The 25,799-nt window shown below is 43.4% G+C and overlaps 1 protein-coding gene across 21 annotated transcripts in view; it reads right to left on the reverse strand.

Moving 5' to 3' along the window:
• The window catches only part of ABI1 (abl interactor 1), a 134,360-nt gene that overhangs the window by 92,005 nt on the left and 16,556 nt on the right, over positions 1-25,799 (reverse strand). For all 21 annotated transcript variants that reach the window (XM_068127156.2, XM_078785307.1, XM_078785303.1 and 18 more), the window contains exon 3: positions 2,976-3,152. In XM_068127156.2, coding sequence (XP_067983257.1) covers positions 2,976-3,152 — 177 coding nt within the window. The remainder of the gene's footprint in view (positions 1-2,975; positions 3,153-25,799) is intronic.

Here is a 25,799-nt window from a genome sequence, read left to right on the forward strand (position 1 = left end):
CATGAAGGCAAAATCCAGAGCCAAGAATATGGCACCACTCACAACTCTTGGCAAGACAGAATATGGCAAGTTTTCAGCATTCTTCCATCACGATTCTTGCTCAAAACTCCGCCGATGAAACCCACCGCCAGAAACCTCCCAGCCACTGCAAGAGCGGCGGGCAGAAAGGTAATGAACCCGAACATCACAAAAACTACCACATACACGAACAGGGACACACAGTCCATGCTGACATGGGAGGGAGGATGCACCTCGCCAGCACCAAGACCATCAGAGGGTCGGAACCACGTAGGCCTCAGAGGCAGAAACCCAGCACCGAACCGTGCAATACAGGGAGCTCAAGGTGTCTGGACCGTCGTCATGAATCCATATTGAAGCATTGGAACTCCCTCGTTTGCTAAATTTCAATATAAATTAAAATAAACTAAAAACAAAACTGCAAAACGTAAGGACTCTTTTCACCACGAGACACATGCACGATACCGGCTAAACCGGTATTAGTTTATTCTATGTTTCTAGTCAACAATGAACCGACCATACACCGCTTCAATCGAGAAACTTTGCAATAATGACAAAGGGATTGCAGTGGTAAGATTATATTTACTATATTATTAGTATTAACGCTATTATTATTACGAAAACAATACGACTATTAGTTCATTCTACGTTTTGAGTCAACAATGAACAAACCATACACCGCTTCAATCCATAAACTTTGCAATAACGACAAAGGGATTGCAGTGCTACGATTATATTTACTATATTATTAGTATCAACGCTGTTATATTATTAGTATTAACACCATTATTATTATTATTATTACGAAAACAACCACTGTATTAAGAAACCTGGGCCAATTTGTCCGAAGCAGCCTGAAGGTGATCATGAAGCCTTAGGCCTATAAGTACTGTGTCGTTGGAAGACCTGTAACATCTATGCTTTCGATATTTCATGGTCATTTTAACAATCGGTTTGTTTGTGTTTCACACTGAATGAAAAACGTTAATGTAGAGCATGGCGATTGTGATATATGACAGGTTCGACGATATGTTCGGCCTGAACAAAATTGGAATCAAAATGGCAGTGTGCGGAGTCAGCCGCCGTGCCGCCGTAATGACATCAGACATAATCAGGTGACCAGATCCTCAGCTCTGATTGGTGTACGTTTGAGGGGACATACATACATACATACATACATACGGACGGATGGACGGACAAACTGTTCTATACGGCTTTGCCCTATGGGCTACGCCGTAAAAAACATGAAAGTCTCTAAACTGATCTGATTGGCCAAGACATGGCTCAGCAGCTCTTTGGTTGCTTGCATAGCAAGTAACGGCATGGTGCCTGTAGACCTAAAATACTATGTGTCCATGTGGAATATACTTCCCTGTACTTATGCAAAAAGGGGTGGAATGAGTGAGGATGATCCATGTTAGAATGCCAATTTGACAGCTAATATAACAAGCATTCTTGCCACTGCAGGGTAATTCTACAGGTAATTCTAAAGGGTAATTCTATTGGGTTTCGTTCGTTTCTAGGCTTTGCCTATTTCATATTTAAAATGCCAAATGGAATCGCTTCCTTTGGACACGGGTGCGATTTTTTTTCAATGCAAATGCACAAACAATTGCCTAATTCTCCCCCATTAATAAGGTGAAAGAATTTTAACAGAATTTTGTTTTTTTGGGGAACAGAAAAGGCAGTTTATTAAAATGGAAAAGTTAAGAAATTTTCATTTTGCAATTAAAGACTTTTGCAAGTGCATTGTTGTTTATAATTGGTATTCTTAATAGTTTGTAATACTTTATCACAAATATCTGTTTTTTAAATATTTATCTTCTGTTTGAAGCATGCCATGTCTGCTTGTTTAATTCTGCAGTTTCATCCCCGGGGGCAGAGGGGTGGGCGAAGGGGGGGGGGGGGGGTTAGGTTAGGGTTAGGGTTAGGGTTAGGGTTTTAGTCAATCGTGCAATAAGCACAGACTCAGTCAGCCGCTCTATTGCTTCCTTAAGCCTTTTCTTTTGATATTTTCATGGTCGTTCCATCTGCGCATATTTTCAGTTGCTCGACACGCTTGGCAGTTTTTTCCCATTCATACACTGTATCTGTCCCAAGGTGTAAGAGTATGAGGTATTCTTCTTGTTTTTTTTCCCTGTACTGCATCACTCTGGAACAGTTTACCTATATCTTGCTTTCCCCTCTACCCCTGTACCTCAATTCAAGAGGAATGTCAATAGATTCCTCCTTTCTGTCTAATATCTATAATTTTCTTTCCTTTGTGTAGCCCCCACCTCGAGTGGCCTTGCAGGCTTTGTGGCGGGCAAAATCCCGTTAAAAAAATTAATAAATCTTCCATAATGAAAAATTGTACAAAAATAGTTTTAGAAATATGTAGATAAGAAATTTCAGCCACCTGGCAATTACACACAAAGCTGTTCTACCAAAAAGCAATCAGCATAACCTGTCCCACAAATCCAAGCTCTCACGCAGCATCCTATCAGCATTCAGGTAGTTTATTCTTGCCTTCAACGTGGACACCCACTTGCAGAGCATTTATTGTGCCACCCAGAAACAATATCTCATGTGACAAAGCCAAATAACATCAACCAACAATAACTGATTAACATACACAGGCGAAGCTGTGTTGAAGATATTATCCTCCCCCACCCCTCTAACCCCACCCTCAATCACCCCTGATCCCCACATCTTACGTTATTATCCACCGATTGTGGGAGGGAGGGGTATGATTGTGTGAATCACTCGTGTGATTGAGATTTTACAACCCCTTCACTTTTATGATTATTTCTTCTAAAACAAGATGAATAACATCTATAATTTACAAGCAGCAAATCAAATAATTTACAAGCAGCAAATCAACGTCCAGATTTTTCATTTACCTCCTACAGAAAGTTGAACACTCCAACACTAAACAAAAAGCAACCAAATGACAACAATGCAGCATAGATCCTTACCTTCACACCATGGCCAATGTCGTCCAACGCGCTATAATCCACAGGCTTGCGGATATAACGAACTGGACGCTCGAGGTTTGGAGGAGCCAGAATCTTATGAGTTCTGGATGTATTCTTGTTGGTGGTTAGGATGCCAATTTCACGCCTGGCCACCTTCTCTTTGTGTATGTCCACTGTCTGCAAGAGAGCAGGAACAAAAACATGCATGAAGTGGGAACTGAAAGGTACCTTTTGCATCTCAGCTCTCAACTATGAGGCCATGACCACAACATTACCATGATGAAGTCTCTCTTGCAGTGGATCACTGGATGTTAAACTGCCTTACTCCCAATTTGCCTCAGTATTCTATTGTTGTGAAGCAATTGCCACTTCATGCACTATTCTACACAAAAGAAAAGGCAACTTGTGCACTTTGCAAGTGAAAACTTGAATAAAGTCACCATGGATAAATATCAACTAGCTAGAGCCTGATATGTTGAAAAAAAAAAACATCATAAAAATAACCAAGATACCAAAATATTATCTTTTCAAATAAGGCAGCAATTCTGATAATTGCATAATTTACCAAAACTAAAAGTGTGTGATTCGAACCATGATAGAACTACTCTGGGCCACTTGGCAAAAGAGACAATTAACAAATGATAAGTTAGGCTCCAAAAAACGAGATCTCCATTGTCGTTTGATATCACGAATGTTGGGATACTGTGTTTAAAAAAAAAAAAAATTATATCCTGTATTGAACATGCAGTGTATAACATTTTGAAAATATATATTTTACTTCGTACAAATACTGTACATTTAGCGTATCGAAAATGGTATTTGATCGCAAAAATGTAGAATTTGCGTTTATCACATTTTGGAATCAAACTCTTCAAACGCTTCCTTTATACACGACACATGGAGCAGACTCATCCTGATAATTCCCGATATGTCGATAAGCCAGGCAAAATTCCAGTACCATACGTAGTGGCAAATTTTAAACTTCATGAGCAAGTTGAAAAAGTACCGAAATGTGTTTTTATGCACAAAAAGCATTCTAAAGTTGTAGCCATGTCCAGAGATGGAGGTATGTAGCACTTGTCCTTTTCCCTGACACCGTTTGAAGGATGGAGATCACATCTCTCTTACATACAAAACATTACATGATATTCTATTTAGATTACATGTTTTTGTAATGACAAATTTCATTCATCGAACACCAATTATATGGTGCAAAAAATGGAAATAAACCGACTTTTTTTGTTTGTTTGTTTTTGCCTTTTAAGTCCTTCAAAATGTTCTCTGATATGGTCAAGAAAACATAGAACAAACAAGATCAATCTTTTTAGATATCCATTTTCAGAGGTATGCTTAGTTATTGTAAAAAATAATAATAATAATAATAATAATAAAGTAAAACAAAGGGCAATATAATGTCAACTCCTCACCCTTATTATTTAACTCATGTACAATGTGATAGAATGAAACATTCAAGTCATTGATATTAGAAAGTCAATGCTTCCCAAACAGAACGGTGAATAATAGTCGTTATCAATTGGCTGCGATTTCAGATATGCAAGGGAAATGAATTCTGAGGATAGGATCAATTGTGCCACAAGTCAACCACTGCGGTCCAGGATGACCTGTATTATTCATTCAGATGCTCAACACCTGCACGCAAAACTTGGCAGCAGCGCAAACCAGAACATGCTCAGCAGGAAAACACTGCTGAGATAAGAAACTATACACCACAATTAGATACAGCAGAAAATCTGCTCGAGGGCAAAATCCCTCAAAATCTGCACTGCAGGAAATGTCAGAGCATGTTGAGAATGAAAAAAAACAAAAACCAATGGACGACGATAAACAAACAATCAACATCTGTTTATGAGGAGTCCTGTAGAGAAAGACAGGGCAATTCACCAAATTCCACCAGAGTATATGAGGCAGAATACATATTTTATTAGTGCGGGGGGGTGAGGGGGGTGAGGGGGTGAGAGGGGCAAATATATTTTAAAAGGTCAAAAAGTTCGTGGGCCTTCGGTTACACGCCACAAACTTCGTGCCGACCAACTGGATGATAAATTGTGTTCTTAAAGAAAATGGATGACTACATGGTATCCATAGTCAGCAGAGAGCTGGTTACTGCTAAGACACACTATTGCAGGTCACACTGTCAGCCATACACAAAAGAGGACAAAGTCGAATCAGCGCATCTAGTCCCAGACAGCAATCACAACACTTTCTGTTCAGGAATATATTGTATGACTGACAAAAAATATATTCAGCTTTGTGTGATATTATCTCATTGCAAACCCTCACGTGACTCCCACAACTCAAATAACCGCCAGCTTGGTACATTATACAACATGTCATGGAGTCCAGGAGGTCAAAGCTTCAACCAAGAAGCACCTTCGACAAGGTTGAAGCAGAATTTCATCAGGTAATGCACATTATTTCTCCAGATAAAAGGAAACTTCTTATTTATCCAGATAGCATGACAATGCACCAGATTGTCAAAGAAAACCAGAAACGAAAGTCAAAACTGAAAACAGATGAGGTGTCTGCTGATGTTCACATGGCTCTGGTAGAAACCATGTGACAACTGTGCCAGGACTTAAACACTCAAGTAGTAGTGACACTGTGGTCACTGCAACCACCTGAAATGGCCATCGATTCCATTAGCCTGCCAACATCTGTGACTTAATTCCTGCACACACACTTGACAGGAGGGCATCAGTTGCCACACATCTGATAAAGTGCAACGACTTGGAATTCCTATGGTCAAGACAATCTACCATGTCACACAAGGAGAGGGATGGGGGGGGAAGGGAGTGGGGAGGTAAGAAGCCACTGAGACACATACCTTTGCCTTTTCCCCAATAATTCATTAACCAGCAATGTTGAGCTTTGTACGCAAAGCCAAAACGTCAAGACAAATTGAAGCACATTATCCTGCACATCAGAACAATTTGTACAGTTCGTTCTCTACAATTATTGGTAAGCTGTTTAAAGATGCTGGTTTAAGGGATATCAGTGTTGCCGCTGGAATAATTGTAGAGGGTTCCTCAGCAGGTGCATTTGACAGTAAAAAGTACAACAGAACCAAATAAAACAGCCCTGAGTGGGCTCACTGTCATCTTGAGGTTTTGGGGAAACCCCCATGAGACCCCCTGATCCGAAATCGAAAAATCGAAGCCTGAGCGGTTGTGCAGGCTACTGTCTTGTATTCATGTGTCAAGCTTCAGAATAATCAGCCTGGTGATAAGGCAGGAGTAGCAAATATAGCAAAAGGTTAACGGACGGACTGCCAGGAGTAGCAAATTAGCAAAAGGTTAACGGACAGACTGCCAGACATCCTGCATGGTATCCATAGCCATAGGACATCACGGCCCATTTTATAAGTTCATCTCTTCGAGGATCGAGACGAGATGACCTAAAAACGAGAAGGCGATTCGTGAAAGTGTTGTGGCTAGCACAGCATCAGTGCCAAAGTCGGTACGGAGAAGGCATTGATTGTGTGGCTTGAGGACAATGCACAGCAAAACGTTCTTTTGAGGGGACCAAGATAATTCGTGAAAAGGCAAAGCACATGTTTGATCATCTGGTTAGAGCGGATGGTGCTGCTAACATGATTGATGTGGTTACGAGTGGCCCGAATTCCTTCCAAGCGAGCAGGGGATGGTTTTACCGGTTCAGGAAGCAGTACAACCTCCACAATATTAAGCTCGCAGGTGAGTGTGCCTCAGCAGATCACAAGGCAACTGATCAACAACTTTCCCTGTTCAACTTGCACAGCTGATTGCAAAGAAGGCATACCTGCATACCTACCAGAGAAGGTCAAAAATGCTGACGAGACCAGCCTTTTCTGGAGAAAGAATGCCGACAAAAACGAAAACTTTCATCTCCAAGTGAGAGAGGACAGAATCAGTGTTGAAGGCTGCAAAGGATAGGGTATCTCGTCTTCTCTGCCCCACAATCATACTGGACTGCATGACTAAGCCAATGATACTGTACTATTCCCTGAACCCACATGCTCCCAAGGGTAAAAACAAGCACACTCTGCCTGTATTTTGGAGGGCAAACAAAAAGGCATGGGTAACAGCTGCCATCTTTATGGATTGGTTCCATAACTGTTTTGTCCCTCAAGTGGAGAAGTACCTGGCAAAAAAGAACATCTCATCTCATTCAAAGTCCTCCTGCAGTTGGAAAATGCTGCAGGCCACCCCGAGGAGCTAAACGTGGCCCATCCCAATGTTGAGGTCATCTTCCTGCCACCAAACACCACCTCCTTAATCCAATTTATTAGACCAAGGGGTAATTGCCACCTTCAAGAAGTATTACACCCGCTGCTCCTTCCATCGTATCTTGGAGGCTATGAAGACCGACCCTGAACTTAGTGTCGGGAAATGTTGGAAGAACTTCAACATAGCGCACTGTATCAGCACCATCAAGGACTCTTGCCATCATCATCAAAGCCTCCACCATCAACACTTGCTGGAAGAATCTATGGCCACAGGCAGTCAACGACTTCAAAGGTTTTCCCGACAACACCGAGGCGAGGCGGAAAATTGCCGGATTGGCACGGGAGATGCGAGGAGAAGGCCTTGATGACCTAGAGCCCGAATAATTGGAGGAGCTCATCACCTCACATGGGGTGGAGCTGATAGAGGAGGAGTTGAAGGCCATCATTAAGGTTCCCGAGGATGATGACGAGGAGGGCAGTGAAGATGATGGGGTAGAAAGGTCTAAGTTGACCACCATGTTCCCGGCTGAGATGATGATGAAGGAAATGAGGGCAGTCTCCAACAAATCAAAACATGTCGACCGTGTTAGAGCAATACCTCAAAGTCAAAAAGGGGTTGTATGATATTTTACTACCATCCAAAAAGCTGCATAGAAACCTGCAGCACTCAGCAAAACAGCTGTCAATAACCCATTTGTTTCCTCACTATGGTCCATCTATCTCAACACCGTCAGCACCCTCACCTCCATCACCTTCAGTGGATGACTCTTCAGCACCCTCACCTGCATCCCCTTCAGTGGACGACTTTTTAGCACCCCCACCTGCATTCCCCTGCAGTAGACGACCCTTCTGCATGCTCACCTATGTCCTCTTCAGAGGAGTTCGCTGGATTCTGACTCATCATCATAATACCTCCCATTTTTGAGCTGTTCCAAACAGCACGCTAATAATAAAAGGTTTCCTTTTTTTCTATCGTGATATTTTTACCACGGCATTCCGCTAGAATAAATAATAATCTATGAGCTTTCATTGTGAGATGATGCAAGCATTCAGAATTTTGAATGTTCAAGATTCAAGAAGCAGAATATGCTGGGCAAACAAAGGCAAAATCTCTTCAAATACCTTGAGTTGTTTGGTGCCTGAGCATTGCAACAAACAGGTTTCTGAACTAACTTCAAAGAGATCTGGTGCAGGGTACGTTGAAATGGCGATAGCATTATCTTGGAATTCTTTGTGGTTTTTCTGTGTTTTTAACCACAGACACACATTGTTAGCTTGAATCACCTTTAGTATATTTGAAGGAAAATAAAATAGAATAATAAAATGGACTTCATTTGGAAAATGGAAATTCGAAATCCCAACAGATTCTTCTTCCCCCAGTATCATTATTGGGTGTGTCAACTAGATTTGCTGCATTCAGAGAGAATGAGGCAACTGGAGAAAGCACAAATTTATCACAATCACACAAGTTGAGCAATCACGCAGCATTTAACTCGTATTGGTCTGGTCGATATAGTCGATCTGAAACACAATGTCAACACCAAAATAAACAAGCGTTACGCCTAGGCTAGGTTCCCTGTCGGTGAAGTGATGCGAGTTGACAAAGTGGAAGACGCAGAAAACATGCTATGATATGATATTTCGCTCACAAGGTTCAGACATACATGGAGGCGGCCGTCTTGGATTTTGACGTGGCGACCCAATTTTCAATAGCGTTCTTCCTTATGCCTAGATACACCCACACACCAGATGAGAAGTTGGTACTTCGCTTATTTTTCAAGATATTCCTCTCACAAGGTTAAGACATACATGGCGACGGCCATCTTGGATTTTGACGTGGCGACCCAATTTTCAATAGCGTTCTTCCTTATGCCTAGATACACCCACACACCAGATTAGAAGTTGGTACTTCGCTTATTTTTCAAGATATTCATCTCACAAGGTTAAGACATACATGGCATCAGACATACATGGTGGCGGCCATCTTGGATTTTGACGTGGGTTGCACCCACACACCAAATTCGAATGCGGTCCTTCGCTTACGCACGCACGGACGGACGCACGGACGGAGGGGAAAGCCATAGTCCCCCTTTCGCTACGCTGTGCGACGGGGGACAATAACCTGAGAGTGTGGGATAGTCATTTGGGAATTAAACAACTTGGATTGTCTAAATGAAAGAAATAATTAATTAAGAACCACTTGGGTTAACGATTGAGAACTTCAACACCATTAATGATGACAGATTTTGTTAGATTTTTCGATCAACACAATTATCACTTTTCATTTTCGTACAATCCAGATAAACTTGCACAGTTCACACGATATAAACAGTTTTTGAAAATCCAAAATGAATACCACTTTAGGAGTCGCGGAAGGCGAGAGAAGGCCATTTCGTAGGGTTCGAAGCTCGTTTATTCGTACAGAAATCTCCAGCACTCTCTCCTCGAACGGAAGTGGTACAGCTTTTATAAAGCCAAAACCCTCTTCGGAGGGCGTGGCTCCACAACCGCGCGTGCGTCACTTCCACACAACCAAAAGCCCCACAGGCCCGTGCACGTGGATTATGACCAAACATAAGGTAACCGTCACATGCGAATAAGTTAACCGCGACATGCGAATAAGGTAACCGCTATATGCGCCCCCCCAGAATGCACTCCCACGGGCATGTACGTAGTTCGCAGGCGCGCTCGGCAGTGCCGAGAAGGCTCGAGCAGTGCTCGACCTCGGTACGCGCGAAAAAACGCCGCCGTGGGGTTGAGCCGACCGAGGGGCTGGTCAAGGCCTCGGGGGAGGCTGCCGAGGTTCCTCACGGGCCTCCCGAGGTTGCAGTTCACGGGCACGCTCGGCAGTGCCGAGCAGGCTCGAGCAGTGCTCGGCCTCGGTGCGCGCGAAAAGGGGTTGAGCCAACCGAGGGGCTGGTCAAGGCCTCGGGGGAGGCTGCCGAGGTTCCTCGCGGGCCTCCCGAGGATGCAGAGTAGGAGTAGTAGTTGCGCGAGTTGCAGCTTTCAACACGCGAGCTGTAGAGTTTTCGCGAGTTGCGAGCAGCAGTGCGCGCGAAGGTAACGAAGCAGCCGTGCCGCCAACGTCAGTGCGCGCGCAAGAGATGAGCAGCAGTGCCACCCACATCTCGTAACTGCGTTCCTTCGGAGGGTCCTGGAGCAGGCTCGCCCCTCTGGTCGTAGAGGAGGAGCCGAGCGCGGTGCGCGAACCACATGGCCGCTCGTCGTTTCCGGAACTCCGGCAGTTCGATCGAAACTGCGTTCGAAACCGCGATATCCGTTCGGGAGAAGCCGGGGTCACCAGTTTAGGTGGCTTCCCTGGCCAGGGCGCGTTTGCAGCCCCCGAATCCGTTCGGGGGCAGCCGGGGTCACCAGAACCGCGCGTGCGTCACTTCCACACAACCAAAAGCCCCACAGGCCCGTGCACGTGGATTATGACCAAACATAAGGTAACCGTCACATGCGAATAAGTTAACCGAGACATGCGAATAAGTTAACCGCGACATGCGAATAAGGTAACCGCTACACCACTGTACTTCATCAATTATTTGACATTTAATTTTTATGCCTCCGCCGACAAAGTCGCCGGAGGCATTGTTTTCAGGTTGTCCATCCAACTGTCCGGCCGTTCGTCCGTCCGTGATAGGTTTTCATTACCGTGATAACTTGAGAACAGCTGAAGGGATCTTTGTCAAACTTGGTGCAGGTATGTATAATGAGGTAAAGATGACCTCATTATATTTTGGGGTCAAAGGTCAAAGGCCAACGGTCAGGGGTAACATGTTCGGTAAAAATCCTGTTACCGCGATAACTTGTGAACCAGTGATGGGAATCTGACCAAAGCTGGTACAAGTATTATTATGATGCAAAGATGACCTGATTAGATTTTGTGGTCAAGAGGTCAAAGGTCAAAGTTTGTAATAGGTCTATAACTTGAGAACGGATGAAGGGATCAAATTCAAACTTGGTACAAGTATGGATAATGATGTAAAGATTAACTGATTCGATTTTGGTGTCAAGAGGTCAAACGTCAAATGACAGACGTCCTGTCAGGTAAAAATTATGTTACCGAGCTAACTTGTGACCAGTCATGGGATTTTCACCAAACTTGGTATAATTATATATTAGGATGCAAAGGTAAACTGATTGGATATGGAATCAAGAGGTCAAAGGTCAGAAGTCATGTCAGGTAAAAATGTGATAACTTGAGAACAGCTGTATGTGCTTGCTCAGACTGTGCTTGCTTGCACCTCTCCCTATCCTGCCAGCTGCAGGTCAAGTCACATCCCATAAGGGAAGCCCATATTATAATCTCTTCAAATGTTACGTGCCCTTTGAAAATGGCGGGTAGTTTGCTACTCCCCAGCCGTCTCTCTCCCCCAACCCTCTTTCCCCAACCCCTTTCCCCCACCCCTTTCCTCTTTCCCTCACCCCTTTCCTCTCTTTCCACTTCCCCCTCCCTCCCTCCCTTTCCACTTCCCCCTCTCCACTTCTCCCTCCCTCCATCCCTCTCCACTTCATCCTCCCTCCCTCCCTTTCCACTTCATCCTCCCTCCCTCCCTTTCCACTTCCCCCTCCCTTCCTTCCTTTCCCCTACCCCCTCCCTTCTCCCTTTCCACTTCCTCCTCTCTCCCTTTCCACTTCCTCCTCTCTCCCTTTCCACTTCCTCCTCCCTCCCTTTCCACTTCCCCACCCCCCTCCCTCCCTCCCTATCTTTCTCCTTCCTCCCCCCTCCCCTCTTTCCCCTTCTTCCCTCTCCCCTTCTTCCCCACCCCCTCTTTCCCTTCTCCCCCCCTCTCTTTCCCTTCTTCCTCCCCCCACCCTTCTCCTCTTTCCCCTTCCTCTCTCCTCCCTCCCTCCTTCATCCCCCCCTCCCTCTCCCCTTCCCTCTTTCCCCTTCCTCCCTACCCCTCCCTCTCTTTCCCCTTCCTCCCTACCCCTCCCTCTCTTTCCCCTTCCTCCCTACCCCTCCCTCTTTCCCCTTCCTCCCTACCCATCCCTCTCTTTCCCCTTCCACCCTACCCCTCCCTCTTTCCCCTTCCTCCCTACGCCTCCCTCTCTTTCCCCTTCCTCCCTACGCCTCCCTCTTTCCCCTTCCTCCCTACGCCTCCCTCCCTTTCCCCTTCCCTACCCCCTCCCTCTTTCCCCTTCCCTACCTCCTCCCTCTTCCCTCCCCCTCTTCCCCTTCCCTACCTCCTCCGTCGTCCTCTCCCTCTGTTTCCTCCCCCTCCCTCTTTCTTCTCTCCTCTCCCTATCCCCTACTTCCCCCACAACTAACCCTCCACTACCCCTCTCTCTTCATATTCCCATCACAAAGCGACCCTGTGTTTACCCGGCAACACCAGGTACCTTTGCCAGTTTATAATGTAATTCCCCTTCCTGTAAACACTAATGGCGCACTTCCGGTTTAATTAATAGATTATCAAAAAAAAAGACAAATTAAAGATGTCGAGGTGAAAGAAACAGATCGAAGAAAGAATAAAAACACAGGAACACTTCAGCAGTTACTGCACACATTTCAAACACTGCAACAGGTAAAATCTACCAGAGGTCCGTCAGTGAGGAAGCATCGTCCACACAGGAATCATAACAATCATTCAGCAGTCAACTTTTCTGGGAGGGAAGAAAAATCGATGTGCTCAATGGACATTGTTCAGGCAGGCGTTCCACTGGACAATAATCGCTGTTATTTATAATATATTGACACAAGATCAGCATAACTACAATTCCATTAGTTGTAAAAGAGTCAGAAAACCCCAAATCAACGACGGTGCATCACATCGTCACCGAGGATGCCAAACATCCTCATGGAGTGGAGACTGTGCTTGCTTGCTATATGTCAACAGCATTTTTCGCGTTTTTGTCAGGCTGTCAGACTTTCTTGGAATGCATCACTGCTGGAGACAAAATCTGGCACCACAACTGCAGTCTCTTCAGAGTGGAAAGGGGGCGATTTTTTCCACTTCCGAAAAAGGCCAAACACAAACAAGGGAGCACCGAGAGGTTTCACATTCTTGTCTTACCACGACATTGGAATTTTATTAAACTCGTCTGTTTCACAAGTTACAACAGTTGATATAATTTACAGTCGCATTGTTTTGTGTGATTTCCTGATACCAGCAGTGCACAAAAATGATAGTAATAAAAAAACAAAAGAGAATAAGAAATAATCAGATCTTCTGGAAAAGCCTACAGATTGATGAGGCATGATGATGCTGCTCTGCATGCAAAACAACATACATGATCTGTATAGTGCTGGGAATGGGAAATTTTGGTTCACACAGCATATATCACCAGATTAAAGCCCATTTGACTTCCACTTCGTCCTCAAAATGAAACAACCTTATCAAGAGCTGTTTTACTTCCTCTGATGACATTAACGCAGTTACATCCACTGCATCAAAGACATTTCAAAAGGAAAGCTTCTCGATTGGGATGAAAAGGTCAGTTTGTTTTACAATTCCACTTGTGCAAACCCTAACTTGTTGGAACACTATGTTAGGATCACGAAAGAGTGCAAAATGGGTTTTTTTGGTTTTTTTCCCCCACACATTAGAAACGAAAGGCCAATGGATAAGAAAAGGGACAAGCAAGCAGGTTGTTCTTTCTTTAAAGCAGGAAGCACAATGCACGTTTTATTCACGTTTATGGGAGGATGCTTCATATTTGACAAGAACGTTTGTTCATACGAGGGGGGGGGGGGGGCAGACCTCAAAGTCTTGAGCCCCAAAAAACATGCCATCTGTTACAATGGCATCAGATAACTCACCTACTGCTGGGGGTGGATATCCAGCCCGAACCAAGATGTTATACATCTTCTATAATGTTTATGATATCTGCAAATAAACCAAGACTTCCTTCTTCACTGCCAAGAGATCTCAAAGAGGTCTGGGAAATATTTGGCTATGTCCGTCCGTCAAAAATAAAGGAGAAAAACCTTTCTAAACTCCCCCCACCCCCCACCCCCTGTTTAATTATAATGTGTAATTCTAATGGGTTTCATTCATTTCTAGGCTTTGCCTGTTTCATATTAAAAATGCCAAACTGAACCGCTTCCTCCAGACAAGGGTGCGACGTTTTAGATCGTCGAAAGTATGAGGTTTGCGAAACCACGTTCCACTAATTGCAGCAGCTTCGAGACCCAGTGAATGTAGGGTGCCCCAGGAGTGGTGATTGGACGATTTTGAAGAAAAGCACGGGAAGAAAGCCTGCACTCACCAACAGCTCTTGATTCTTCCAAATAGCCCGATGACAGGGAAAGGAGATGCCTCCACTCTCAACGATGTTGAGACAGAGACAGAGTTTCAATCCCTTTTATAAACCTGCCCTTAGAACCAAAAATAATAATAAAGAGGCTCGCCTGCATTTATAAACCTGCCCTTAGAACCAAAAATAATAATAAAGAGGCTCGCCTGCATTTATAAACCTGCCCTCGGGGGCAGTCTCACCAGCGGTAAAGGCATATCAAGAGTTCCAACCAATCCCACTTTGGGGGAACCAAACCCAAATGGCTTCATGGGGATGAAAGCGGGGTTTGAGCAGAGTGGATACAAGTCATAAAAAGATGTATATGTTGTATATCTTTCCCCTCCCTCTCCCCTCACCTTCCACTCCACCCACCCTCCCCTGCTTCCTCCCTCCCCCACCCCCCCCTGGCAAATCCGGGTACTCCTGCCAATATATACATATACAGTCACGTGAAAAAGTAAGTACACCCCATGTAAAGTTTTGACTTTTTCAACATATTTCAACATGCAGCTATTTGATCTTCATTTCAACAATATTGATAGATAAAGGTGATATAATATAACAAATATGATGAAACATTTACATTTTGTAGTCCATTGTATAATTTAAATAAACATAAATGCAAATTTTGCATGTGGAAAAAGTAAGTACACCCCTACATTTATCACTACTTCAAATACCTAAAATTAGAATCAGGTGCACCAGCTCAGGTGCAAATGATTAGAACATTAGAGAGGATCTTGGAGGAACCTGTCTTATTTAAACCTCAGACATTTAGTTTGGTTTGCTCTTTGTTGTTGAAGTGTGCGGCGTCACCATGCCTAGATCAAAAGAGCTCTCTGAGGCCTTCAGAAAGAAGGTTATTGATGCATACGAGTCTGGGAAGGGATTTAAAAAGATCTCCAAACAATTTGAAATCAATCATTCGACTGTCCGGAAGATCATCTACAAGTGGAGAAGATTCCAAACAACTGCCAACTTGTTCAGGCCAGGCCGCCCCAGCAAGTTCAGCCCGAGAGCAGACCGCACGATGCTGAAAGAAGTCTCCAAGAACCCCAAAATGTCATCACGGGACCTACAGGTAGCTCTTGCCACTGTTGATGTCAAAGTGAACGAGTCTACCATTAGAAAGAGGCTGCACAAATTTGATCTACATGGCAGGTGTGCCAGGAGGAAACCTTTGCTGTCCACAAAGAACATCAGGGCAAGACTAAAGTTTGCCAATGAACACCTAGGCAAAGACTAGCACTTCTGGAACAATGTGCTCTGGACAGATGAGTCAAAGGTAGAGCTATTTGGCCACAGTACCAGAAGACATGTTTGGCAAAAACCAAACAGTATTTGACCACAAGAACCTCATACCAACTGTAAAGCATGGTGGTGGATATATTATGGTTTGGGGCAGCTTTGCTGCATCAGGGCCTGGGCAGCTCACCATCATAGACTCAACTATGAATTCTTCATTGTACCAGAGGGTGCTTGAGGATAATCTGAGGCCACCTGTCGGAAAGTTGAAGCTCAACCGAAGGTGGACCTTGCAACATGACAATAACCCTAAACATACCAGTAAATCCACCAAGGAATGGCTGAAAAGAAAGAAATGGAGGGTTCTGGAATGGAAAAGTCAAAGCCCGGATCTAAATCCCATCGAGATGTTGTGGGGGGATTTGAAACGAGCTGTGCATGCAAAAAAACCCTCAAGCATTGCACAGATGAAAGAATTCTGCATGGAGGAGTGGGCAAAAATTTCTCCCAGTCGATGTCAGAGACTGGTAGACAGTTATAAGAAACGCCTACTTGAGGTTGTTTCTGCCAAAGGGGGCAATACCACCTATTAGAGCCAAGGGTGTACTTACTTTTTCCACATGCAAAATTTGCATTTATGTTTATTTAAATTATGCAATGGACTACAAAATGTAAATGTTTCATGATATTTGTTATATTATATCACCTTTATCTGTCAATATTGTTGAAATGAAGATCAAATAGCTGTATGTCGAAATATGTTGAAAAAGTCAAAACTTTACATGGGGTGTACTTACTTTTTTTTCATGTGACTGTATATCACAAGTGTATAAATCTGATTCAAATTTGATCTCGACTTTTTTTCCAGTTTGCTAGATCTACATCGAGCAGATTCATGGATGTAGATTGACAAGGGCAGATTTTTGGGAGAAAACTTTAAAAGTGCTACCCTGTGGCTGTTTGTTTGTTTGAGCATCTGCTTCATTGTGCCATCTTCTGCAACTCGGTGCATCCAGACGCAACAAGATTGGATGAATGTATATAATGTTTGTTGGCAATCTTGCAGCAGCAGATCGCAACGTGGGAATCACTGATGGTTTTTTTTTTTAACCTCATTAACGTGAATGTGCAGTCTGCCAATCATAGCTGTCTATCAGAGCTGAGTAATTGATATTCTGCGAGTGTGATCACCATATAACCTATTGGAACAACGTCCTCTCCGAGCACGCCTTTATGGCTCGTGATTATACCCTTTGTGATGTTCCATTTGATTTGTGACACTTTTGTTCAGCGACATGAAATACGAGTGTTATAAAAGCTTACCGTTGATGCCTGTCAAGTGGTTTCGTGCACTTGTGTCGCCTCTGCGTGGTGTTCTAACGCCTTGGATTATGCGGTTATGTAAGTTCCCAATCAATGCTGCTCTTTCCCTTTCTAAAGTGCTTGTTATTGCCATGCTGCAATTGGCAAGAAGATCTCTCAGTTGCACAGCATCATTGATCACTACATAAATCAATACTGTACATAGTTACATCCATGGGATATGGTGGGGAGCCCTGGTGGTGTACAAGTGTAAGACATTTGCTACTGTTCATTATGTGACGTTTGCCTGGAATTGGCAGGATGCGGCTTCGTAGTGATGGCATGAGGCCACTTGCCAATCATTGTAGAGTCTCAGTCTTTGTCACCCGGTATTTCCTAACCCCTTTCTTTTTATGACTTGTATCCACTCTGCTCAAACCCCACTTTCATCCCCATGAAGCCATTTGGGTCTGGTTCACCCAAAGTGGGATTGGTTGGAACTCTTGATATGCCTTTACCGATGGTGTGAGAGACTGCCCCGAGGGTAGGTTTATAAATGGGGGCGAGCCTCTTTATTACTTGCAAAATCGAAGATTTTTCATGTATATTGGTCGGTTGCGTTTGTGGTTCTCTGTCTGTCTGTCTGTCTGTCTGTTTGTTTGTGTTTGTCACCGGCCTACAGGTCACAATTCAAAACCGATCATCACGAAACTTCAAAGTTGTATAGGTCGTCCCAATTGAGGAGCCTATTGATTTTGAGGTCAAAGGTTAAAGGTCATCTGGAGGTCGAATTTCTAAAATCGCTATTTTTAATCCGATTGACTTGAAAATTGAACAGCATTTGTATATGGAGTCACTAAATTGGGAAATTAAATATGTTCGAGGTGAAAAGGTCAAAGGTCAACTCAAGGTCAAACTTCCAAAATCACTTTTCACCTGAAAAACCATCAATTTTCATCCGATTGACTTGAAAATTGAAGAGCATTTACATATTGCCTCACTGAATTGGGAAAACAACTATTTTTGAGGTCAAAAGGTCAAAGGTCAACTCAGGGTCAAACTTCTAAAATAATCATTTTTCATCTGAAAAATCATCACTTTTCATCCTGTTGACCCGAGCTTTGATCAAGATCGTAAATTTTAATCTTCATGAAATGGACAATTTGCTGTATCAATGGAAAGCTTTTGGGGGCGGGGGGGATTTTGCAAGTATCGTGCTCTGCATGACGTCTTCTTATTATTTTTGGTTCTATAGGTTAGCATCAGAGGAGGAACCTCCTCCTTAGGAAATGTCCCACTGAGTGTGGTGAGAAAAGCGGCACCATTGTTCTGACATCACTAGTACCCAGAGTGCCCTGGGAAGTGACAGGACTTCCCCCAAGCTCAGTAGCTGTGTTTATCTCTTCTAATAATCCTGTGTCGTGTCTCACGCATCTGTCTGTATGTCCATGTGTAAGAAGTGTGTGTGGCAGCCACACTGAAAGCCCGAGATCCTGTAAAAAATAAAACTAGAACGACATACTTCGACATCGCTTCGCCAACCTATGTACCTCTGCCCACATTATTACATCACCAGTAATAAGCTCATCAAATATGACGTGTTGGAACAGATTATTTGACGATGCAGCTTCATAAGCATGCCAATGTCTGAAGCCTTGGCCTAGTGTCAGGTGTGCCTATATCTTCTTTATTTATTAGACATCATATGGATGTAAATTAACTCATGTTTTACTCTGCGTGCGTTGCACATCAGGTGTAGCAAATATCACCTCCCTGCGCCTTGTATTTATTGTTATTCAAAAACAACGCTTCCGTACACCACCCTTGAGGCTTGGTTTGCACCCCGTGGCTTGGTCTACAAATCCATGAGTAATTATGTCTTTTATTGGAAAATGCTTTTCGAGTTTGTTATATCTTCAAAAATAAACCATAGTGAACACACATTTGTGTTAACAAATTGGCCTCTAAAATCTACCCTTATGAAGGAGGACAGACATTTGTACAAATACACAATCTGACATTGTGTTTTATATTGTAAACTAGCAGGAGTACCCGGCGTTGCCTGGGGGGAGGAGGGAGCAGGAGAGGGAGGGGTGAGGAAGGGAGTGGGTGGAGTGGAAGGGGGAGAGGAGGGGGAGGTGAATGGAGCGGGAAGGGAGCGGGAAGGGAAAGATATACTACATATACATCTTTTGGGGGGTGGGGTGGCTTTGACAGGCCCCCCCTGTTTTGAGGGAGGGGAGGGAAGGGAAGGAGGAATTTTTTCCAGTGCAAAGAGTGCTTCATAACATCAGTGTTGCACAGGTAAAAAAAGAAAATTGTAATACCCTCTGCCACCATCACCAGGTGGTGCTATACGGTACACATTTACATAGATAATTTACACCCCTCTTCAGGTCCCTCACACCCCTGAATGAGGCCGCGGTCACATAGCCTATGTTACCCCCCAGACAAAGTTGTATTTGTATTTGTACCCAGAGTAAAGTATAAAAGCGTTTATAGCTGGAGTACCCGGCATTGCTCAAGCGAAAAAGAAATATTAACATATTTGAAATGAAGGCAAATACTCGTATATGAATGAATGAATGAATGATCGTTTTAAGGCCATTTTCCCCGCTAGAGCAGGGGTTAGCCTTGCGGGCCCCATGACAATCATGGTGACCTGTTTGAGGCAATGTTTTTATGGCCGGATGCCCTTCCTGACGCCAACCCTTAGAGTCGCCTCTTACGATGCGCAGGGATACGGTGTACCTATTCTAAATCGGGGTACTCACCGTGATCATTCATCCCAGCAAGCTGGTACTCAATTTGCCGAACTCGGAAGGATGACAGGCTGAGTCAACCCCCCTGGCGTTAATTCAGCGATCGACTGGGATTCGAACTCAGGATCCTGGGATCCCAAGCCAGTACCCTAACCGCTAAGCCAACACCAGGCGTATAATGGAAAAGAAATTGCATCCAAATCAGAATGTAGCACAAATGTCAAATCATCATTTTACCTTTTCATTGAATATATGCTGCTGAATGTGCCATTCATCACGGTTCTGAGTCAAGTATGATGATGTTCAGGAAGAAGAAGAAGGTACCACCAACTTTGACCGCTTCCGGAATCGTTTTATTATTTGTGTTCAAATGTCTGGTGATTGTTTTGTATTTATTTATACAAATGTGTACTTGTATATAACTCATTAATCAAAAGGTCTTAGACACTGTCGAGCGATTTTTTTTAATCCAAAAAACGAACCCTTTTTTTGCCTAAAACACTCCCAGGCACTCACTGATGAACCTCTGAAAGTTTGACCAAAATCCTATCAGCCATCTCTGAGAAAAATGGCGACAGACACAGACACCAACTCTCTTATGGAAATCCAAACAACAAAACAAGATGCACCAAGCCTCTTCTCTTCAAGGACAAAATGGCGTACAAGCCTGTAATGGAGGTTCTTGCTTTTTCTCCAACAATAACTCACGCTTGGTAAAAAAAAAAAAACCTGAGACGCAGGTTTAATTGCAATCACAATATAGGACGATGTCACGGGCAATCCCTTTCACGGGAAGCCTCAACTCATTCCTGACCAATATTTTAAAAAGTCCGCTCGCAGCCTCGACGTGACTCACAGCTCTCTCCTCCTCTCTCTGCCCTTCTCCATCTCTCTTCTTCAGATTTATTTCCCGCGTTTTCCTTCACAAACACTTCTTTCCACCTTTTACTAAAGTCATCTCCATTTCACACAAAAATCTGAACAACATTACCTGAAACTAAAAATCCTACAAGTACATAATAACAACAAAGGTGGAAGTGATGGATCCATAACAGTACTGCGAAACTGAAGGTTTTTGAAAGTGCCAATAAGGTGATTTTTGTTCTACAGTGTTCAAGTATATACTATAATTCGATTGAAATACAGGACTAGAACGACACTCGGTAGCGTGCATAACTCCACCAAGCCGAACAGTTTACGTTTTGGATCCCACTGATGGGTTGGATCTGGATCCATACCTGAACCAAAATATAATCAATTTGTCCTCGTCACCTAAACAGCTCATCCACCAAGTTATCACAACTTTTTACCTCCACCACCAAAAGTGGATGGAGGTTATGTTTTCACCCCTGTCCGTTTGTTTGTGAACAAGATCGTTTTTTTGTTCAAGTATTTGAGTGCATTTATTCACTCATTTGAAATGAGTGCATTTATCTATATTTATCGTTTATATCGTATTTATCGTTTTTTTTAAGAATCACTTGAAAATTTAAAAATTCTGGGATCTGAATCCGGATCCAGATCTTCACCAAAATCCTGTACACCTTGTCAAAACCCAACATGTACACTAAGTTTTGTCCGAATCTGTCCAAAACCTTTGCGATATCGGGCTCACAGATAAACAAACATAGTGTGGTGAAACATAACCTCCATCCACCTTTGGTGATGCAGGTAAAAATAAAAATTTTAAAGGCTGATTTACACCACCTTATTTAGCAAATAATATTAGTTATTGGTGCCTCTTATTTATGGCCTTTATGTCATTAAAAACAGTAAATTTCCTGTTTGAAAGGAATTTCAATTTTGTTTGACTGCCAGACAAGCAGACAGAGTAAATAAATCACACCCGTGTCCGAAGGAAGCGGATCACTTTGGAATTTTTAATATGAAATACCCTTTAGAACCGTTTAGAATTACGCTTTAGAATCTACTAGAATTAAACATGGTGGGTTAGAAAGGTTCTTCATTTTTGACGGACGGACGGACATAGCCAAATTTTGAAGCAGCTTCACCGCTTAAAAATTACTGGAATACAAGACTGTCGCTTCGCTGACGGAAATACCAATCTTAGCTGCGATGGCGAATCTATGAGGGAAAAAAAAAAAAAGGATTCCTGGGAGATCCTTCTCTCCATGCAGGGATAACCAACCTCACGTGTTCGCATTTGCAGTTTTGACACACGTGTCCATGTACCCATAAAAAAAATTTGGGATCACAAACTCAGACACAACAGACAGGGCTTCTTTTATAGTATAGATTGTACACCGCTCCTTTCCTATGCTATCTCCAGGCGCTGCATAACGTCATTGCCGGGCGTCAAGGGGACCCAGCAATGACGCGCGTTGAAAGGGAGTACTCAGTTTTCACTCCGGTCTCTTGTTTGTTTGTTTGTTTGTTTGTTTGTTACTTGCCGGAATAGATTCCAGCAAGTATGTTGGTTGGTTGGTTTGTCTCTGTCTGTCTGCTTGTGCACAGTACTATGTCTACATCGTTGTACATAGAATCGCCATACTTTACACACATATGTGTCTTGCCCTGGAATAGACTGTGCCCAATTTTTAATTCTCTAGGCCCAAAGCCTCCATTATGATGTCATAATTCGATAATTCGACAAGTACAACTTCATCCAATCAAGATGAAATTTCTTGAGCGCCATGTCGGCATAAACAGGTCGAGAAAAAAAAATGATGACGTCATCGGTCACGTGGTTCGGCCGCCATCTTGGAAAAAACGAAAAACTTTGCACCTCTATATCTCCGAAAGTGCTGAATAGAAAAAATTGAGACATGGCTCACTGTAAAGAACTCTCCATGGGGAATAAAATATGTTAACAATGATGTCATCGGTGCCTCCATTATGACGTCATAATTCGACAAGTACAAAACTTCATCCTATCAAGATGAAATTTATTGAGCATAATCAAGGAATAAATTAGTTTAGAAAATAAAAAATGATGACGTCATCGGTCACGTGGTTCGGCCGCCATATTTGTCCAAAATGGCCGATAAAAAAAAAGAAGTACATTCCGGCAAGTCCTCGTCTCTGACAGATTTTTCATTTGTTTGTTTGTTTGTTTGAGAGATATCTCCGCCATCCTTTGATAGGAAGCTGAAATTTTGGCACAATAGTGAGCAAGTGCTTTGGAAAAAACAGTAGCCTGTGTTTTTTGATTAATCTATTAATGGATGAGTTAATGAATTATTATCGATTAAGTACTTATTTATTTCATTTCTCATATGGGCAATATCTCAGGCACTTTTTGAGCTAGGAAGCTGATATTTGGACATGGCAACGACTGATTTGACTGTAAAGGGTATTTTTGATTTATTGATTAATCAATTAATCGATTATTTCATTGCTCGATTAATGACTTAATTAAAAACATTTTAAAGTTAGATTGGGATGAAACGGTGGTGGTTTAGGTATTCTATTAGCCAATTCATTAATAATTTAATTACTTTACGGTTATTATTTATTTATTTTCGTTATTAATCACTTACTTATTTTCTCTCATCTGGGCAATATCTCAGGCACCTTTTGAGCTAGGAAGCTAATATTTGGACACAATCGTGACCAAGTGATGTGGCTATAAAGGATATTTTGGATTTATTGATGAATCAATTAATCATTTATTCATTAGTCAATTAATCAATTAATTATTTAATTTTTGATAAATTAATTATTTAATTAGTTTTCAAAAAGTTAGATTCAGATGAAACGCTGGTGGTTCTGGTATGCTATTAGCCAATTGATTAATAAATGAATTATTTTACGATTATTATATATTTATTTTAATTTCACAATTAATCAATCAATTATTGTACACCTCTCCCTCCCAATACCGTGTCCATGCGCTGCATGGCGGTATTGGCGGGCGCTGAAGGCGTTCCGGCAATGCCGCACTTGAGGATGATCTTTATTTATTTGGCATGGGGGAGGTGTACTTTGAATGCATCTGTACTTGTCTCACTCCTGTTTGTGCATGAGTGATCGGGGCAAATTCAGAGTCAAAGTACCGTTTTGTTTTCCGATTTGTGTTCAAAATATAACCTTCAATTGAAATAAAGTTTTTCCTCAATCATAAACTGACATCTGTAGGCAGACGCACAGACACAGACATAGTGAACCAATTGCTTAACCCCACTTTTTGCTTTGCATGTGCGAGGTAAAATGTGTGTTTAATTGATAGTTTTGATTTATTAGTTTTTGTGATTGTGCTGAACTTTCAACAAGACAAAATGACAGGATTAAACATGAATTAGACCAAATATATTGTTGCGAATATGGAATTTGACCTCCATATCCGCTTGTAAATATTCCCCTATCTTCTCCGATACTCCCCAACTCTCCCCTTACCCCATTCCCTAGTCCCATTGTCTGTAAACAACACCCATTAGAGCCGATCTTCCCCTTCATTCCCCCATTAAATGTCGTGCCCAGGTCCCCCGCACCACACGTAGACAATTATAGGACATCTTGCTAGTTATTCTTAATCTATGTCAGTTAAGGACTTGTTTCCATTAATTATGACTCTTCGTTGCACCAGAATGTGATGATATGGCACCAGTAGGAGTTTAGGACCTTCCCATACCTCCCCGCATCTCTTCCCATCATCTCAAGCTCCAACAACAACCACAACAACAGCGGCTTTGCGTCCTCACTCCGGCTCGGTTGGCCGCCATTGAACATGTGCTCGACGGGGTTACCCAGAAGGGGGCTCCCTGTCGGCCCCTCGTCAAGGGCGGAGCCGGTAACCCCCGCACCCAATGAGAAGCCATGGGCCGATGCCATATGGGGCGGAGCTAACGAGCGAGGGCGTGACTCCCCGCCGGATATACGCGGCCCCGCGCCGGACGTGACGTCAGATGCGCCCCGAGCTTGGAAGGACAAGACGCCACCCTCCCGAGCGCTGAGCGACCTCCCCAGCTTGAGACCAAAGTCGCGACCCACGAGCGCTGAGCGACCTCCCCGCATCTGCTGGACACCACCGTACGCGATTCTGTCCCTGAGCCAGGTGCACCTGAGCCATCGACTGCCGCTTTCCTGGCCATCAAACCCCGTGTGAGTGAGCCTTGTCCCGTTTATCTGTGGTCTGTCTAGGGTTAATATAAGAGTGTGTTTAAGTGCCCACCTTCCTATGTTTCCCTCTTGTCCCTGTAATCTAACCTTTTCCGCCTTAATATAACCTCCTCCGGAGGTCTTGAGAACTGAACCCCTGGTGTCGTATTGTGTGATTGTAATCCAGCCGTGTGTCTTCTTTTTCTTTCCTATTGAGCCAGCATAGCGCGGCTTCGTCGACGTTCGAGTACAATCGGGTAACTTGTACGGATACGGCGGCCATCCCGCTCGGCCCACCATACCATCAAAGTCGTATCTGTAACAATTGGTGTCAGGAGTGGGATTCGAGGCCCGACCAAATTTTGAAAAAAAAAAAAAAAAAAAAAAACGAATAGAGAAAAAAAAAAAAAATTTGGTCAAAATTTGGAGCGGCCGAAATTTGTTTTGTTTTACGAAACTCGAATTTTGCAAGTCGCGCTATGGCGGATCAAGACGGCTGGGGTCCGGTAGGGGAGAGTGAGGTAGGGTCGATCCAGGACCAAAATGAGAGGATGGAGGAGAGCGAAGCAGTGAGGGCGGCAGGTTCGCAAAATAGCGCCGTCACGCACGAAGTAGCGGGCGCGCAAAATGGCGCGCTCGCTCACGTGGTTGAAGGGTCCCAAAATAGCGTCGCCGCGGAGGGCGAGCCTGCGGTGGCGGCTGGGGACGCTGGGCAAACCGGGTTTGACCTCAGATTATTCTTGACCCAACTGAATGCAAAAATGGATAGGATGGAGGGCCAAATGAGGGTTGATAGTGAGCGATTAGAGGGCCAAATGGGGGTAATGAGGGACGAAGCGAGGGGTACCAGTGAGGGGTTAGACAATAATTTTGAGGAGTTAGACAAGAAATTTGGGAAGATAGACAATAATTTTGAGGGGTTAGACAACGGGATAAAAGAAGTGAAAAATGGGTTAATGGGGGTAGAAAACAGAATGGCCGCTC

Source organism: Myxine glutinosa, chromosome 10 (genome assembly GCF_964187855.1).
Source record: "Myxine glutinosa chromosome 10, kmMyxGlut1.1, whole genome shotgun sequence".
Classification (NCBI taxonomy): domain Eukaryota; kingdom Metazoa; phylum Chordata; class Myxini; order Myxiniformes; family Myxinidae; genus Myxine; species Myxine glutinosa.